General features: G+C 38.9%; 1 protein-coding gene across 4 annotated transcripts in view; it reads left to right on the top strand.

Annotated features, from left to right (window-relative positions):
• Positions 1-18066, top strand: part of SIPA1L2 (signal induced proliferation associated 1 like 2) — a 118736-nt gene that overhangs the window by 78523 nt on the left and 22147 nt on the right. For 2 of the 4 annotated variants that reach the window (XM_084828136.1, XM_084828134.1), the window contains 7 exons: positions 1508-1765; positions 4195-4278; positions 5174-5277; positions 9370-9473; positions 13232-13617; positions 15749-15973; positions 17569-17719. In XM_084828136.1, coding sequence (XP_084684262.1) covers positions 1508-1765; positions 4195-4278; positions 5174-5277; positions 9370-9473; positions 13232-13617; positions 15749-15973; positions 17569-17719 — 1312 coding nt within the window. Of the gene's footprint in view, positions 1-1507; positions 1766-4182; positions 4279-5173; positions 5278-9369; positions 9474-13231; positions 13618-15748; positions 15974-17568; positions 17720-18066 lie in introns of all 4 variants that reach the window. The other 2 variants (XM_084828135.1, XM_084828133.1) reach the window with 1 other exon arrangement.

Raw genomic sequence — 18066 nt, 5'->3', positions numbered from 1 at the left:
GGTCTTATGACCATAAGTCATAGGTCTTATGGGGTTATTCAAGCCATCCACCCTGGAAAAAGAGAGGGCCAGGGGAAGAACGCTCAACATCAGATTCTCTCCAACAGTTTTTCTAAAAAGGTTAAAACTCCAGCCCACAAGCCCAAATTGCACCTGTTCAAATAGATCAGGTGTCTCTGGTTACAACAGAGGAGGATTTCTAAGTAGATTTCCATCTCTTTAAATTCTACTACTGAGAATAATGTTTTGTGGTTTGCATTTTAAACCAAAGCAAAATCCTGCTCTTCACTTGCTCCACAAGTTCTTGAATCAAATATTATTCTACTAGTCTTAGTACTTTGAAGACTGTTTTATCCCGTCACCCTTAATTAGGCTGGTGTAACCAAGTGGCTAAGAGCATGAACTGGTTCAAATTTCACTTCTGCCATAAGCTCATCAGGCAGACTCAGCAACTACTTTTTCTGTCTCATACCCACTCCACTAGATTTCTAAGGCGGGGATAAAATAGTAAACAGGGCTGTTGTACATTATTGCAGTGAATCTTACATGAAGCGTTTTGAACACTTGGAAAGCGGTATAAAAATCTCATATATTATTATCATTAAGCTACTTTGATAGTCTACTGGAAAGTGGTATATAAATCTGTGTAATAAATAATAGCAAATTCTTTAAATTGTAATTATTTTAAAGGTAATCTTTGGAAAGGTTACTTAAAAAAAATACTTCCCATTATGGTGTGTAAATTTCCCCACTGATAACATAACATGTTCTCAGTGAGGGGGCTGCTATTTCATCCTAGCTACTGGTGGCATACATTGTGGTACACAAGGGGACTTCCCCACCTTCTCTTAATCTGTACTCCACCACCACCACCACATCCCCTAACCCTCCAGAGCAGATTTTGGGTGCATGGGGGGGTGGGGTGCGGCTGCAGGAGAAAGGAGATCCATTCCACCAACAGCGTCCATTCTGCTGGTGGACAGATACCACTGAATACATCCCATTACCATTATGTTTTTATGTTTGCCTGCTTAAACTTCTGCATCTTCCCAAAAAGGCTCATGGTATGGATGTGTGTGGTGCCTAGCATCACGAGCTATTGTCTAGGAAGAAAGGTTTCACTGAAAAATACACTGAAAAAGATGATGCTCTGTGCACTGCTTGTGTTATTTAGCATTAGTGTTTTTTTATATATGTGTACTTAAAATTCCATGCTTTTGGACTACTCAGCCTTCCAGGCTTTGGAATATGAATATTACATTAAAATTTATATTCTGTGCCACTTAGTTGAACATGGATTAATTTTTTGGATTACATTTTGTTTAGTCTTGTGACAGGCATATGTTTGTGCAATGGTAAATGCAGGCTTCTAAAAGGTGATATCTAGTTAGTTGTTTCAACAGGGTATATTCTATGTATATGTAATTAATTATTAAACAGAATTGTTATGGTGGAAAGTATCTCTGCAGTCCTGAAAGACAGGTCTTTACATTTATGTATATGGCAGGGGTTGCTCAGAACTGTGTCGAATTCCCATGGTGGAGTACAAACTTGATAGTGAAGGCACCCCATGTGAGTATAAAACCCCTTTCAGGAGGAATACTACTTGGCATCGGGTGCCAACTCCTGCTGGGCAGCCTCTCTCTCGTGCCTCTCCAATCCTAGGAACATCTGATAGATTGCAGTGCCAGCAGCTTCTCCAGCAGGCGCAAACAGCCATTCCTCGCAGTACTTCATTTGACAGGAAGCTGCCAGATGGTGCAAGGTAGTATACTCTAATTCCTATCTTTTCTAAATGCTTTGCTAGTAAACCTTTCTGGTCTTTGGTATGAAGTTATTTTAAGGCTCTAACTCCCCACCCCACCCAATAGTATAGCATTCTCCAAGGTTTTAACATATCTGAGCTACAGATTATGTGCCACAGAATCCTAGGATTTGTCTCCATTAATCCTTGAAACAAACAATACTCATGTTAATGATGATGATACTAGAAAGGTAGATGCCATGAAAACTCACATCCTGCTTTCTGTTTCTAATGGAATTGACAGACTACGAGGATATTTTTGCATCCTATGATGGCTGACGAATAAAATACCACAGGAACTTATTTAGAAAACTAAAGAATATTTAAAAGCAACAACAAATTAGTTGCTTGTAGGTTAATAATTTCATCTTACTATAGGCATTCGGCGCAGTCTACCTCTGTTGAAGTTAGTGTTGAATTGGAACAATTGTTGCAAAAGTGTTCTGCAGTTCATGTGCCTACCTCTGTTAAAGAATAAAACATTTGCAAATATTAAATCATATGAATTATCAGGAGTTACTTACAAAATTAAATTCATATTGCTGTGTTACACTTTTATACAATCAAACTTCAAAATATTTTGGCAACTTTGTCAACCAAATCCCATTTGCAGGATTAATACTTACAGATTTTATTTTTGTAGGCTTTTCTCCCCTGATACTTTTTTTTTTTTTTTAAGGCTAAATCTCTCAGCCCACTAATACCTTTCTGTTTCTTGGAGAGTAATGAGCTGCTCAAGACCATTTTAAAATAGTGGGTTTTTTCCCATTATAATGTCTGGATTCCTCATTAGCCTGTGATCGTTTACTTTTTACAGATCCAAAATATATTACGCTTTTTAGTTCAGTCTTTCTGCAATATCAATCAATTTAATAGAGCTGAGTTTTTGCTAGCTGCTCAGATTGCAGCTGTACTTAAACTTTATGTCATTTTTAATGTGTATGCCCTTTTATACAAATATTGTATATTTTTATATAAAATAGTGCTAACATTATTCTGTTTTTAAAGTTCATGTTAAAAACTTAACAGCAGTAGACTTTCTTTCCATCCAGCCCATTTACTAACTGCTATAAAATTAGGCAGTATTCTGGATTTTTGCAGCACTTTTAACTGTTATACTTCATTGGTGTTTCTTGGAAACCTACTTCTTCGCAGTATACAACTGGATTGTGTGTTATTTTAAAATATAATGGCTGACAGTTGTTCTGTGTTCTTCCATGAGTTACTTTTCTGACAGGAAGCTTTGATCCCAAACTTGAGCATTTAACATCTCTAGGATGTCTTCTCTGTAATCAAACTGATGCTGCAGGCTTCCACAATCTGTCTTTCTCCCCACTCCCACCCCCATTTTGCAGTATCTATATCCTATTTAATTATTTAGAATATTTTGGATCACCCCTCCCTTCAAGCACTCTATGAGTGCTTGAAGCAATGTACAATAAAAGTACAAAGATTAAAATACATAAAAATGCAAAAACCTAATATGTATTTTAAAACCAGGGATTTAAATGATAAAAACTGAGGGCGGCATTAATTATTTAAAGTTTGACAAAACTAGCCACCTAAAGGACACTAAGGAGGAGACTAGGCTAACTTCCCTGGGGAGGGTGCTGTGACACAAAAGCAATGGGGACAAGTATAAACACTCCCAAGTGAAATCACTATCATGTATTTTCTTGGCCTTTGGGCAATATGTACATTGTGTGGTGGCTTCTGAGGGGCAAGGCAAAGTCCCTGTGATGCTACAACCTTTGTAAGCAGATGCTACATGGATCAGTAGGATTGTGTGCTAAATTTCTGCAAAAGCTGTACCACGTTTTCCATCTGATTTGCATGGTGTAGTTGCCTGTTACAAATGTTATAGCAGTATAACATGAGTAGCGTCTCAGTGAAATCCACGTTGGTAAAAATCTGAGGCCAGACTTAGTTACGCATTGGGGAAACTGAAGATTGTTTTCCTCACATAGAGGGAGACTTCTTGTAATATAATCTGAAGACCATTGGTATATTTTGGGAGGGAAGAGAATTAAAGTGAGAACTGTGAGAGCCCACCTACTACCACTCAATAAAAATAGAACTTTGCAAGTAATGGTGTCTTGTGACACCCAAATTAATTGTGCAATAGCTTCTTATTTAGAATATTGACATAAACAAGTCATGAAGTAATACATTGAAGCTCCATTGATTTCAGTGGGACATGCATGTGTTTTACTGAATGCTGAATTAAGACCATTCTGTTGACCATCTTATGGTCTAAGTTCCAAAAGGATATCTCTGATGTCTTCATATTGTTTGTATTTCTCAGTTTTAATTATAAAATGAGTTCATTAATAATTATTGAAACACCACAGATCTCAGTACATCTTAAATTACTCTAGTCAATATTTCAGAAGTTCACCAAGCAACCAGTCTTCCTCCAGTGACCCAGGACCAAGCGGGAGTAGTCAGTGGAGGCATCAAGCTGGATATGACGGGTACTTGTTAGTTTACATCTCTACCTTTACTTTTATGAATAATGACTATAGAAACCAATATACATGTAGAATATCAAACTGTCTCAGGGTGTTATGGAGTGTCCCCTTGGTGGTGATGAAGGCTTTGTAAAAATAATAACTTCTTTTATTAATGTGCTTAGAATTTCAACCTGCCCTATATCTGAAAGCTTAAGCACAACTCTTACTTACCTGAAAGTGGTAGAAAAAAACCTTAAGTGGTAGATCTAATATACATTAAACAGGGACACTAATGGCAAAGATCAGGAGTGTGTTTGACAAAGATCAGGAGATTTTCAAATTGTTTTTGCATGTAAATCTGAAATGAACCTAGTTCGTACAATCAAAATAAACCACAGTTTAAATTGTGGCAGGAAATTATTTAAATCGCAGAGCATGTGAAGGGGTGCGATTTGAATAATCATTGCCCGGGTACAACTTATTATGTCATCCGAGCTCGGGCAGCATGGCTTGTTGGAGGGGAAAACAACCCTCCATTAACCCTACAACAGCCCATGGGTTATTGGATGTTTCTTTTCTCCTCCAACAAGCTATGCTGCCCAGGTCTGGATGACAACAAGCCGTGCCTGGGAGGAAGTTATTCAAATTGTGCCCTGCATGCGCCATAATTTAAATAATCTACCATGGCTTAAGTAGGCCACCGTGGCTTATTTTGATCAGACAGACTGACCCATTATCTTAAATTTAGCAGGATAAATTGTAAAAAAACACACACTACTAATCAATGATAAAATGTCTTAGTTCTGTTTGCTCACTAGCTGAAAATGCTGTGAATATATAGCTGTGTCATTTAAAAGAGGAGCAAACGCTTTCATAATGAGTGGAAAAAAGCACCACCTTCTCTCTTTGTTAAAAGGTGCCAGTCCCCTTTACTTCATGACCAGCAAGGTTCAGGTCCACTGGAGAGTGAAGGCAGCAGAGAACATGAAGAATCTTTGGAAGGGATGAGACATTCCAGTGGTAATGAATATTCTGTCTCAACTAAATTGCCTTTTTTTGCTGATTTTGTTTTGCACTTATCTAACATTCTGCATCATAATATATCTTAAAGGTCTTAAAGATTTAAAAAATGAAGCCTGCTGCACTGCAGAGCCTTATCAGAAATAGGGGGTGCAAGCAAAATGCCACATAGAACAGAACTGAGAAAACAATGGTGGTTTTTAACCACAAGGCACGGATCAATCATATTTCTCTTTAAATTTTCCTTGAGATAGTGAAGGACTTTAAGGAAGGTGGAGTTTGATCTTTAAGGCCCTGTTCTGACTTTTTATTTTTATTTTTTATTTATTGTTAAGGGATTTATATCCCACCTTTCCACTCAGAGCAGCCAAGGTGGCTAATAACAAAATAAAACAAAACAATAAAGTCACCAACATGTAAATATGTATAAGAAGCAAACAGAAACAATGTAACAGGAAATGTCAGTACAAAAGCAATAAAAATCAGCTAAGATTGGACAAACCAAAAGCTTGCCTAAATAAAAGCATTTTCAGTTGCCAGCTAAAAATAAGAAGTGAAGGGGCCTGATAGACCTGATAAGTAGTGGTAGTGTCTGGGCAGTTTTGTGTGGAAAGAGATGGTCCTTTAGATAACCTGATCCTAAGGGGTTTAAAACTGATTACCGGAATTGTGCCCATAAACTGACTGACAGCCATCAAAGGTGTTACAACAATGGAGGCAGTCAGAAGTCCCGCTACTGAAGTTTCTTGATGATCTTCAGGGCCAGCCCCATGTAGAGTGCATTGCAGTAGTCTAGTCTCAAGGCATGAATGACTATAGCCAGGTCTGCAGTTTCTAGAAGTGGGCATTAGCCTAAACTGAGAAAAGGTGCTCTTGGCCACAGTTATCACTTGAGCATTCAGGAGCAAGGTTGAGTCTAGGAGGATGCCTCCATGAGCGATTTACTCCGAGCTGGCTGCATTTGGAGGTCATTATGGATATATGATGTTGTGGCCATCCAGCAGCCACCCTGGAGTTTATCAGGGAAAAAACGGATTTCCTGAGAGGAAAAGAAAGTCCGATTCTTTTCCTCAAGTTGGGTTTTCTGAGGTATAGTTGTTGCCTGCCCCACCCCCCTCATGTACCTTGGATATGCTAACCCTGCCCAGGAGTGTGCTTTTCACTATGACCCCAGTCAAGGGGAATTTCCTGTCCCTGTGTTTCCCAGCACAAACTAATTAGTGTCTACTCAGAAGTAACTCCCATTGTGGTCAGTGAGGCTTGTACCCTGAATGTGCACATCAGAATTTACAGAGATCCCCCCCCCCCCAATTGAAATAGCACATTTTAAAGTACTAATTCCCTAAAGGCTATAAAGTGCTTTCTCAAAGCAGCGATTCTCCATTGCTTGGTTTATTGCCAGTCAGAAGTAACTACTTCCACCTTCGATCACCCAATCCTGCACAGCATCGGGTTAGAAAGGGGGCTGGTTTCCCCTCCCTCTTTCCCAGTACAAACATATGTGTGTCTACTCAGAAGTAACTCCCATTGTGGTCAATGAGGCTTGTCCCCTGAATGCAGGGGAGCCTCTCTTATTTTCAAAGGAGAAAGGAGCAGGAGAGCCTGGAAGGGCAGGAGGAGCCTCTCTTATTGGTTGAGCAGCCCCTACCAGTCAGTTGACATTCACTCCAACCCCCCACCCCCAGAAGTATGTTCTGTGAAACAACTTTTACTGGTGCAGTACACTTGCTCGTGGAGCCCTGCGCAGAGCAAAGCCAGCTCCTTGAAAAATCCAGGTAAGCCACAATTGGCTTCTCCTTCCATCTCCTTCTGTTGTCATGGAGACACCCCCCTGGAGTACCCCCAATCTGAAAATCGGATGTTTTTCCAGAGGAGTGCTAGCCTAACTGCAACAGACTGGAACCCAGGCAATGTACCAGCATTCTTTCCATCCAAAAGCACTTCTCTCCCGTTCAGATTAGGTTTTAGTTTGTCAGCCCACATCCAATATATCACCAATGTCACTGGTTAAGGACTTCCCCAGGCTTCCTGGCTTGAGATAGAAAGGAGCTATAGAGCTGTGTGTCATCAGCATACTGATGGCAACAAACTCCAAATCTCTGAACAATTTCCCCTAGCAGTGTCATGTAGATCTTAAGCACGGTAGACAATATGGAATCATGTGTCACAGTTAAATCCTAAGGTGTTCACCATGAGCACCATCTGTTATCTGCTGTCCAAGAGGGACAGCAGCCACCATAAAATGGCTCCTCCAGTTCTCATTCCAGCTGGTCAATCCAAAAAGGTACTATGGTTGATAATGGTATTGAAAGGGGTTGGACTCAGTGGTCTTATAGGCCCCTTCCTACCCTACTATTCTATGATTCTATGAAAGCTGTTGAGAGTACAAGAAGAGCCAATAGGCTTATAGTCTTCTTGTCTAACTCCCAACGCAGATAATCCACTAGGGGACAAAAGGCTGTTTCTGTTCCAAAACTAGGTTCTAACCATTTGAGATCAGCATATTTGAATGTAAAGCTACTGTGCGCGTGTGCATGTGTGTGTGTGCATGTGTGCGCGCACATGCGAATCAGGGAAGCCTCCAAACGAGGAAGTATTGTAATAATGGGTGACTTCAAGTTACCTCCACATTGACTGGATAAATCCATGTTCCAATCATGACAAAGAGGTTAAATTTCTGGATGCCCTAAATGACTGTGCCCTAGAACAGTTGGTATTGGAACCGACCAGAGGGGAGGTGACCCTGGATTTAATCCTAAATGGTGTCACCCAGGATCTAGTACGAGATGTAAATGTTGTTGAACCAATTGGAAACAGTGATATAGGACTTAATATATATGTAAGTAGAAAATTGCCAAGGAAGTCCAGCACAGCCACATTTGACTTCAATAGAGGAAACTTCTTTAAAATGACATAACTGATAAAAAAGTTAAAAGGGGGAGTCAAGAGGGTTAAATCCCTTCAAAATGCGTGGAGGTTACTCAAAACTGCAGTTATAGAAGCTTAGCTAGAATGTATACCACAGGTTAGGAAAGGCAGCACCAAGTCCAGGAGGTTGCCAGCATGGTTAACGAGCAGTGTCAAGGAAGCTATTAGAGAAAAGAGGACTTCCTTTAGAAAATGGAAGTCTTGCCCAAATGAGGAAAGCAAAAGGGACCACAAACTTGCACAAAGGAGATGCAACCATACAATAAGAAATGCAAAAAAGATTTTGAGGAGCATATCGCTAACAACATCAAGGCCAACAATAAAGAATTCTCTAAATATATCTGAAGCAGGAAACCAGCTAGGAAGGCAGTTAGACCATAGGTAAATCCACTGATTCATGGATAACAGCAAGTACAAGTTCTGAACCTGCATGGAACTTGGAAGAATCAATACAATAGCACGATTTGGAGCTCTAGTACAGCTAAATATATGAAACAAGGGATGACATCCAAGGTTTTTTCTCCCCCAATATCTTTGTACTTCTTTCTTCCTCTCCTTTTATAGAACCCTCTTTCTTTTTCATACAGTCGCAGACATGCTTGCAAACCCCCATATTCCACCATTTTCTTGCACAGTCTTGTATATCCACACATCATCATACTTTCTAGTGCACAGAACAGAATCAATGTATCTCAGCACATTTTCTATTTGGGGAGAGTTTTAAGAGGTTTTTCCTTACAAATGCAATCACTTTTTCTTTGAAAATGGGCACCTCTTTCAAAACGAAACCAATTACCTCCCTCTGCCACCGGAAAGTAACTTTTTTGCTCACCTCCACACTGAGAGGATGCTCTAGGATAAGGATGTGCATATTGATTTTGAATCTTGCTTGAATTTTTCTGTTTGATATGGATGATACAGCAAAATGATATGTACAAACTGGCTCTACTCATTCAGAATTCTCATAGTTAGTAAACAACATAGATTTCAGTTTTATCACCACTGAACAGTGAAGGGCAAGAGTAAATTCTCTGATCCTGAAAATTCCAAGGAACATCACTGCTTCAAATCAGATGCATAGAACATTAAGCTGTGAGCCTTTTTTCCCCCTCGTACAGTAGGTTTTGTGTTTTTAGACATTAAAACATTAATTATTTATGGCAGAAACCAAGTGGCATGCACCATCAACCAAAGTCTTGAGTTCCTATAAAGACCGGGCTTTACAGAAAGACAACAGTGGGAAGGATTCACCAAACAAGTTTTCTCATGTAAGTCTTTTTAGCATTTCCCAAAATAGACATTTTTATCACATGTATGCAGGACAGCCTGCCTTGTAAAGATTGGAAGAAATGTGCAAATAGTTGCTGGTGTTGAAGCCACCAACGTAGTTGAAAGTATATGTTTTGTCACCGTTTTCCCATACAGAAATGGGAAATAGGAATTGTGAAGGGAAGATTGTATTGCAAGGCGAATCCAGGTATTGGTGTTAATAAATTTGTTTCTGTACCTTTCTATATCCTACAGTTCTGTTTGGCGTTACTTTGCATATTATCTTTTTTTGTGGAATAACGCTGAAAAACAGTAATTTTGTGGAATAACACTGAAAAACAGTAATGCTATGTTTGTTCCTGTTAATTTGGAGGGCAGCAGTGATGACCTGATTTTAAGAAACAATTATTTCCAGCTGAACTAATAATGTGAGAGCTGATGTGTGAGAATTGGAAAATAGAGCCTCTTATACACTAATATTACTTTTGTGGCAAATTAAATAATGAAGGAACTATGCCAGACCATATTCTGGTCCTTCCCTCAGTTCATACAACTAGTACATGGGCATGGGCTTTTGTCAGTGGGACAAAAAAGCATCCATCATTTAGCATATTTGATTGCCACCGTCTGTCCTGAGCAAAACCAGAGGGTGACATTGCAAGTAGGCTCTCCTGCATCTTATGTCCATTTTTCTACTTGCACATGCACATATATGGATATTTGCTGGCTTTCTTGTGTCTGGAAGGTCTTTTCAGTATGTTCTATAAATTTAATATATTTTATCTCCTTCCCTCCTTATACATTCACACCATTTTAAGCACTGAAGATCAAACACACCTCATTACGTAGTATATAACTGAGCTATATCTTTCTTTTTACTCTAAAGTATGTATGTGCCGACCCAGTTCAGATTGGGACTACTGTGTACCATGAGGGGAAGATAAACCTTCCCCCTTCAAGAGCTTGCTTCTCAATATCCCCCCCCCTCCCCTGCCATGAGGGGGTTTAAAAAAAGCATACATTGGTATCAATTGATACTTCTTTTTTTTAGTAATCCCCGTGGTGGGATGAAGAATTTTGAGAACAAATGGTTGTGAACAAATGGGGAAGGTTTAATCCTCCCATCATGGTGTGCACCTACCCTAGAGCAAGAAGAGACAAGGCTCAGCTACATGTAGTTAACATAATGTGTATCTTGACCCTGAATCTCCTGGGAGACAGACATTGTTGACTTTATCTTCATGTCTTGATTCTGAATTTTATATCAGCTGCATGTTAAGGCAAAAGATGGGGTGTGGAGAATGGAGCAAACAATCTGGTTTTCTGCTGTTCCTTCTAGTTAGACAATTATACTGGCAGCAATACTGTGGAAAAAAATAGTGTACTCTGAGGTGAAAGTTGTTAAAAAGTTGTGTCCAAATGTGGTGGGAGGGATCTTTACCTTTTTATTATCCAGCCTTTCTGACAACAAAATGTGGAGGACTGATTTGGTTTTCCTATAATCCTACCTAAAATATCACTGTGTAGAAATTTCCTTAATTTCTGCTGCTACCGTTTAAATTCCTCCTAAAACCGTATTCCCTTAACACACTTATTTATATATTTGTATACATTTTACACCACATTTTAATAATTCTTCTCTCCAAATATACTATGTCTCCACAAATACAAAGAACTACTTTACAGGTGTCTAGCAGGACCCTTTTCTTATGAAATCACAGACTGTCACTGCCTTACCATATCACAAACTACTTTTGAAATTTTGAGTTATAAAAGTAGTTTGTATGATTTGAGAACTGCTATTTGAAAGACGGTTGAAATTCCCACTAGGCACAATGATTAAATAGAAGTCTCCAATTATTTTGGGCACATTTCAATTTTTGAGGAAGTGTTGTGGGCACTGTCACAAAATGGCTGCCATGGGGTAGGGAGCCACAAAATGCCCTACTGCAAAAAAACCACTCATTTCTCAGAAAGCCAAACTAGTGAGGATAAAATATAAACACACTTCTTTCAATCCACAGTTTTCTGTTACAACAAAAAACAACCTCACAGAAAGGCAAACCAGTTTCCCCAGATCACCTCTAAATAAATTATTCCAGAATTAATTTCCTCAAGTTTATTTCTACAAAATAACATCACAAATAATTTTCTCCTAAATAACAAAAAAAAAAACACCACACAGTGACAACACACAATGTATCCACAGCTAACACACAAAGACCACTCTCTCTCTTCCAGGATCAGCCCCCTAAAACACACTTTTCCCTCCCATCTGGATCACTCTAAACTTATTTCCTTTCTTTCTCAGTCTGTCTGTCTCTCTGTCTGTGGGCACTCCTTCACACAGAGCTTTTATCCTGCAGTTGAAATTGCTCCTTCACGGAAGTTTGCGGGCTCTTTACATGACACCGTGATCATTCAAGGTGTCTCCTTCACTAAATGCCCTTTGTTCCATTTTTAAATAGATTGCAGATAATGAGCTATCAAATTACCCCGTTGTGTTCTGCTTCAGTTTCCTCTGTGATAAGGGTTAAACTGGCAAGAAGAGGAGCAAGGTCAATGAAAGATAATGGAAATCTCAGATATGGGGAGAAGGAGAGGGTGGTGGAAAAGGAAGCACATGAAAATGGGAGTTGTGATCCTGCATTTAAAACGGGAGCAAAAAGCCCTGTTTTAAATTTGGGATTTTAGGCTGGTGTAGCGATGCCCTGTCTGTCTCTGTCTCTCTCAGACACACATATACCTATTCATCTGTCACAGAAACACACTCACTGCCCCCCACAGCTCCCCCCCTCAAGCCTACCAGTTGACAGGTGTCCCTTTTTATTTTTTTTATTTTTTTTTGGTAACTGGGTACACAGCAGAACAAAAGCTGTGGCATGCGCCACTCACCATCCTTAATTCTTAAAGATGTGGGGCTCCGAGGCATTGTGAGGAGATGAAGATGGCAGGTGTTTGTCAGGGCTTTGCTTAGAGCTATTCCAGCCACCCAGAATTTTTTTTTAAATGTAAAACATTGGCAGGGGTTGGGAGCCAATTCTTCATCTGCCACGAGTTGCAGCCTGCATTCAGTTATTTACATGCAAGAGGATCTCCTCTAACAATAGCGCTCTTCAAGTACTTGAAAGGTTGTCACAGAGAGGAAGGCCAGCATCTCTTCTTGATCATCCCAGAGTACAGGACACAGAATAATGGGCTCAAGTTACTGGAAGCCAGATTCTGGCTGAACATCAGGAAAAACGTCCTGACTGTTAGAGCAATACGACAATGGAACCAATTCCCTAGGGAGGTGGTGGGCTCTCCCACACTGGAGGCGTTCAAGACGAGGCTGGACAGCCATCTGTCAGGGATGCTCTGACTTGGATTCCTGCATGGAGCAGGGGGTTGGACTCGATGGCCTTGTAGGCCTCTTCCAACCCTACTATTCTATGATTCTATGAATAATGGGAGTTTGATGATATAATATGAAGTACTGGGTATACAACTTCAAACTATGCTTCACTGTGTACAATCTTATATAGTCTTGTATGCAAGGAATAATTATTTCTTGATCTGTTTTTGAACGTGTTTTAGTAGAAATACTAATGATTGTATCCGTATGCGTAATGAAAAATGCTAGTAGCATAACGTTGCATCTGCTTCATTTTTATTTGGCACTTCTAGCAAGTTATAATGTGCCAGTGTTTGCTTCTTTCATTGATGAAGTTGTGAATAACAAGAAGTAAAACTGTATTGTAAAATGTTTCTCTTTAAGATTGGAGACAAAACCTGTTCCAGCCATTCTAGCAGTAACACCCTGTCCAGTAACACATCCAGCAACAGTGATGATAAGCACTTCGGCTCTGAAGACTTAATGGATACTGACTTGCTCGGATTAACATATATTAAAGGGGCTTCTACTGACAGTGGGATTGATACTGCTCCTTGTATGCCTGCCCCAATTTTGGTCCCTTTGCACCTTGCTGGAAGCCGGTCAGGGATGCATAGTCGTACTGATCAGTGGGCTGAAGCGTCTGAAACCCGTGGACCAGATGATGAGACTAAAATTTATGCTGTGCATAGCTATGCATCTGCCATTTCTAGCAGCCATACAGGTGATGGCAGCATGGGAGACCTCAGTGAAATATCTTCCCATTCCAGGTTGGTGATTTTCTTCAATATGGGCAACCAGAATAATAGTTCTGAGTAAATAATGTGTGGATTTGCTTTTGCTTGTTACCAACATTACATTTTACTGGGAGTGTTCTTAATCTAACAGTGTTGCATTTCAGAATGTGTGAAGAAAGGCTAAATCATTTCCTTCCTTACAAACTTCATGAGGTTTTCACCTCATTTTTTTGTGCAATGATGTCTGCATTGCTGATAACAAGTGATTCAAAATCTAGTCCAAATCCATATATAAAACTCTAAAAGGTAAAAATATATTCCATATAACTGCATAATGGCATATAGCGTGACTCACTTGCTCACATACATAAAGCTGTGATGAAGCAGCATTGCATAGTGTTAACTGTTGAAATAATGGCTAAAAGTGTGGTATGGTTTGCACTGCCCCAAATCAATGCACTCACAGTACAAGACATAAACTGTAATCCAAGGGATGCTGTGCTTGTGCAAATTCCACTGGGTTTACCTATATAAGAGTAAAGTTTTGAGAATTGCTCCTATAAGCCATGATTCATAAAGTTCGGCTGTTCTCTATATAAACAACGCCACCCCCATTCTCTTCAATGCTGAATGCTAACACTGAAATAAATTTCACACAAAAGTACATATTTGCACTTCTGTTTGTGCTGCTGGTTTAGGGTGGCAGTGATTTGCAGGTTACTCTCTAGCAATGTTTAGTCAGAAATAAGTCCCCTGAATTCAGTAGACAAGCCTTTCTAGAAAGTGTGCTTGGGATTTCAGCTGTGCTTTGGAGTTACATTTATTTGAAAATTGTTCCTATCTTTTCTTTTCTTAAATACAAGACATTAGCAAATAAATCAAACGGGCAACCCAAATCCTTTACACTAAGTAGATTCATCTGGTCTCTGTACATCCAGTTTCATTTCAGTAAGCTGTAGAAGATGGTAGTGAAGTGACAAAGTAAACATCTTTAAGCTAATAGAATCACACCCTTAGAAATATAGGAATCCCATATTTGTTATTGTTTCTTTCTGACAAGTCACTTTTTAAATGATCATTATTTGACTAGACAATCCTGTCATGCTGGGAATAATTTATCTGACTCAGGTGTGTTGTGTGCATTGAGTTCTATTGAAGAAAAGTAGGATACATGTAATGAATAAATATTTGTAGTGCCTTACAATCTGTAACATCATATATGCTTAAATTGACTGAGCACAATCTAGCCAAAATACAGCAGTATAAAATGAGTGTGGGCAAACACTATTGTCATCATATGAGACTTTTGTCAGTCATCCAGATTCCCTACCATCTGAACTCAGGTGGGTGGTGACCAGGGAGAGAGTCTGCTTGGTTTTAGCACGCTACCTATGGAATATCTTCTCCAGAGATGTTCAGTTGGTGTCACCTTTATATCCTTCTGGTGCTAGGGAAATATATTTTTATTTGCCCAGGCATTCTAGTTTGTAGTGTGATTCCATCCATTTTATTGGATTTTATTGCTGCTATGATTTTTGTTCTGCTTTTTCTTTTTATGTTTTAAATGCTTTTTTATATATTTATTATTTTAATATTTTAATTTAGACCACCTTGAGAGTTATACTGCAGGGCAACACATAATTTTTCTAAATAAATAAATTCCAATCAACTTTGATGGCAAAGTTAAGAATGCACTTAAACATTTTCCACTGAAACCAAGAGAACTTGAGTATTCATGATTGGCTTGAATGTACCATTTACATTGTGGAAATAAATATCATTAAATATTGCTGGCTTATGCCATTTAAGAAAATTTGGATATTTATTTTTTAAATATATAAAACATTTATTTCCAATAAAACAATGCAAAATGACGACAACACATTTTGAAAAGAAAAGGTAGCTGGGTTGGCCATAAGAACAATCCCAAAATCCTTATCAGTGTAATACCTTTACTGAGCAGACCAAAGGTTCACAAAAAATGTGAAAGTTTTGTGAACTTTTGTTTGAATATGAATATTGTTAAAAGTACATGCTTAAACAAACCTGTATTGTACAATATGTTTTTAGAAAGATTTTTAAGGTACCAGATATTTTCCCTGTCTCAGATTTCCTCATGAACTGTACTGCATGTTTTTGTATTGTGTTTTTTCCCCTCTTCTAGTGGGTCACATCATTCAGGAAGTCCTTCAGCACATGGTCCTAAAAGCAGTGGATCATTAGATACCTCCAAAGTGTACATAGTGTCACAAAATTGCAGTCAGCAGATATCTGGGTCAGTAGCAAAATGCTACCCTTGCCAAGGAGCGATAAGCAAATACGTCATTGGCTGGAAAAAGTCGGAAGGCAGCCCCACACCTGAGGAATCTGAAGTTTCTGAATGCCAAGAGTAAGGGAAGGTTTGTTCATATTTGGGAAAGAGAAGTTTGTGTGATTTGAGAGGAAGGAGAGCCTGAATCACAAACAAAATGGAAGCTGGATGTTGGATCCCAGGGGCTAGAAAGAAGCAAGCAAAGGCCAAGCAAAGTTAGCGGCATGTGGGCTGCCTGCTTCCTGTATGATTGCATGAAAACAAAGTCCTAAATCTGAATGAAGGAGAGATTGATAAATTATGGCACTCCTTCTTTTACATAAACTCAATCAGCTACTTTGAAATACTAGCCCTCTTTTATTTTTTAAAAATGCATGAGTTCAGGCTTTGGACTGAGAAACAGTGGCTTTCAGAAATGTATCTCAAGAATAATGAGTCAGAGATGGAACTAAAGTATATTTACAGTTGCCAGCAACAGTCACCTATTTATTTACTACAATTTCATGTTTGTTTGCTTGTGGGATTTTTTAAATGATTTCTAGAAAAGTCCCCAACTCCTTAAAAATAATTATTTTCCAAATAGATTATTGTCTCAAAATTATTATTTCCAGAAGCAATGAAAATCTAACCATCTGCTAAAGGCAGTTCAACCACAGATAATAACTCTTTTAAAATTACAACATACTATCATAGACACTGTATTCAGAACCTGATGGTGCAATCCTGAGTTGGAGAGCTCACTGTAACCACAGGTTTCCGTTTCAGACTGATTTGATCAAAGGAGGAAGTATTCTATTAAGTCAATTGTACAAAGAGGGAGCATATGAACACAGAGCTCATTTCTGATCCTTCAACCATGATCTGAAGGAACCAGAACGTGACATCTGAATGCGGCCAAAGTCTGTGTTCCTCTCTAGTAAAGGATACAATCACTGATTATTCTGCACTCATGCACTAGGCATTTGGGAATGAGGTGATGATGCAAGTCATGAACAACAACAAAGAATTATGTTGCATATTTTCTCTGCAGTGTCAGTTAGAACCCAAGAGCTGTATTCAATTATGGGAAGGGGGGCAATTTTCCTTCTCTCCTGCAGCCCCCCTTCCTGTCCTCAAAATCTCCTCTGGAGAGTTGGGGGGACAAAAGGAGGGGAAAGTCCTGTTGCACGAGCAAACATCCACTTGTCCGACAAGATTTTAGCCCGAAATTTTGATGTCGTTTTGATTCTTTGAATTCTTAATGACTGACGTTGGATACTGTTGCTATTTTAATGTGATTTTCGTATTTATTTTTATCATTGCTGTTTTATTGATAGGCTGCTTTTTAAATTTCTCTATCTTTCCTTCCTTCCTAAGGCACCTAAAGTTTTCTGGGTGCTACAGAAAGATTAAAAAACAGCTTGCAACATAATATAATAGTGTAGAGTTTATATTTTGATTTTATTCTTAAATTCTTTGTTAGCCACCTTGGAAGTCTTTAACTGAGAAGTGTGGTATACTCATTTGTTATAAATATATTAAAATAATCTTGAAACTAAATTATGCATTTCAACTAGTTTAGGGATTAGGGAAAATGTAACACAGCACAATGAAAAGGAATATTCATAAAGACATTTTAGATAAAGGAAACATTGCAAAGATGTTAGCTAACTATAAAAAAAATGTTTATTCAGAATGTATAATGATGTTGATGGCCTATCTTCAAGTCGGCGTCAAGTCTCTGTAAGGAGTACAGTTTCTGAAAGTCAGCGAGTCTTGTCAAAAGAAGAGTTTCTGAAGCTGATGATGCCAGACAACATCTCTGCAGAGGAAGGCAGAAGAAAGGTTAGCTACTTCTTTGCCTGTGTACCTATCAGAAGCAATTATGCCTCAGAATCTGTTGGTATTACTGAGCTTGAGTTAGATGACTTATATAAAGAGCTTTATCTGAGTAATAAAGAGACTAATTCAAATACTATGGATCCTCATATATACAGCTATGAAACCTAGTGTGATTATAGTCAGTGGGTTTAAGTATGTCATCCTGAAAGCTCTGCACTTCTTGAGCAGTTGTTAATGAAAGCCAGTGTGGTGTAGCGGTTAGAGTGTTGGAGTGGGACTTGGGAGATCTGGGTTCTAGTCCCCACTTGGTCATGAAGCTCCTTCGGTGACTTTGGGCCAGTCACTGACTC

This window comes from Heloderma suspectum, chromosome 1 (assembly GCF_057233095.1).
Source record: "Heloderma suspectum isolate Gila_16-S chromosome 1, 16-S_ref, whole genome shotgun sequence".
Classification (NCBI taxonomy): Eukaryota; Metazoa; Chordata; class Lepidosauria; order Squamata; family Helodermatidae; genus Heloderma; species Heloderma suspectum.
This window is presented reverse-complemented; position numbering and strand designations above follow the sequence as displayed.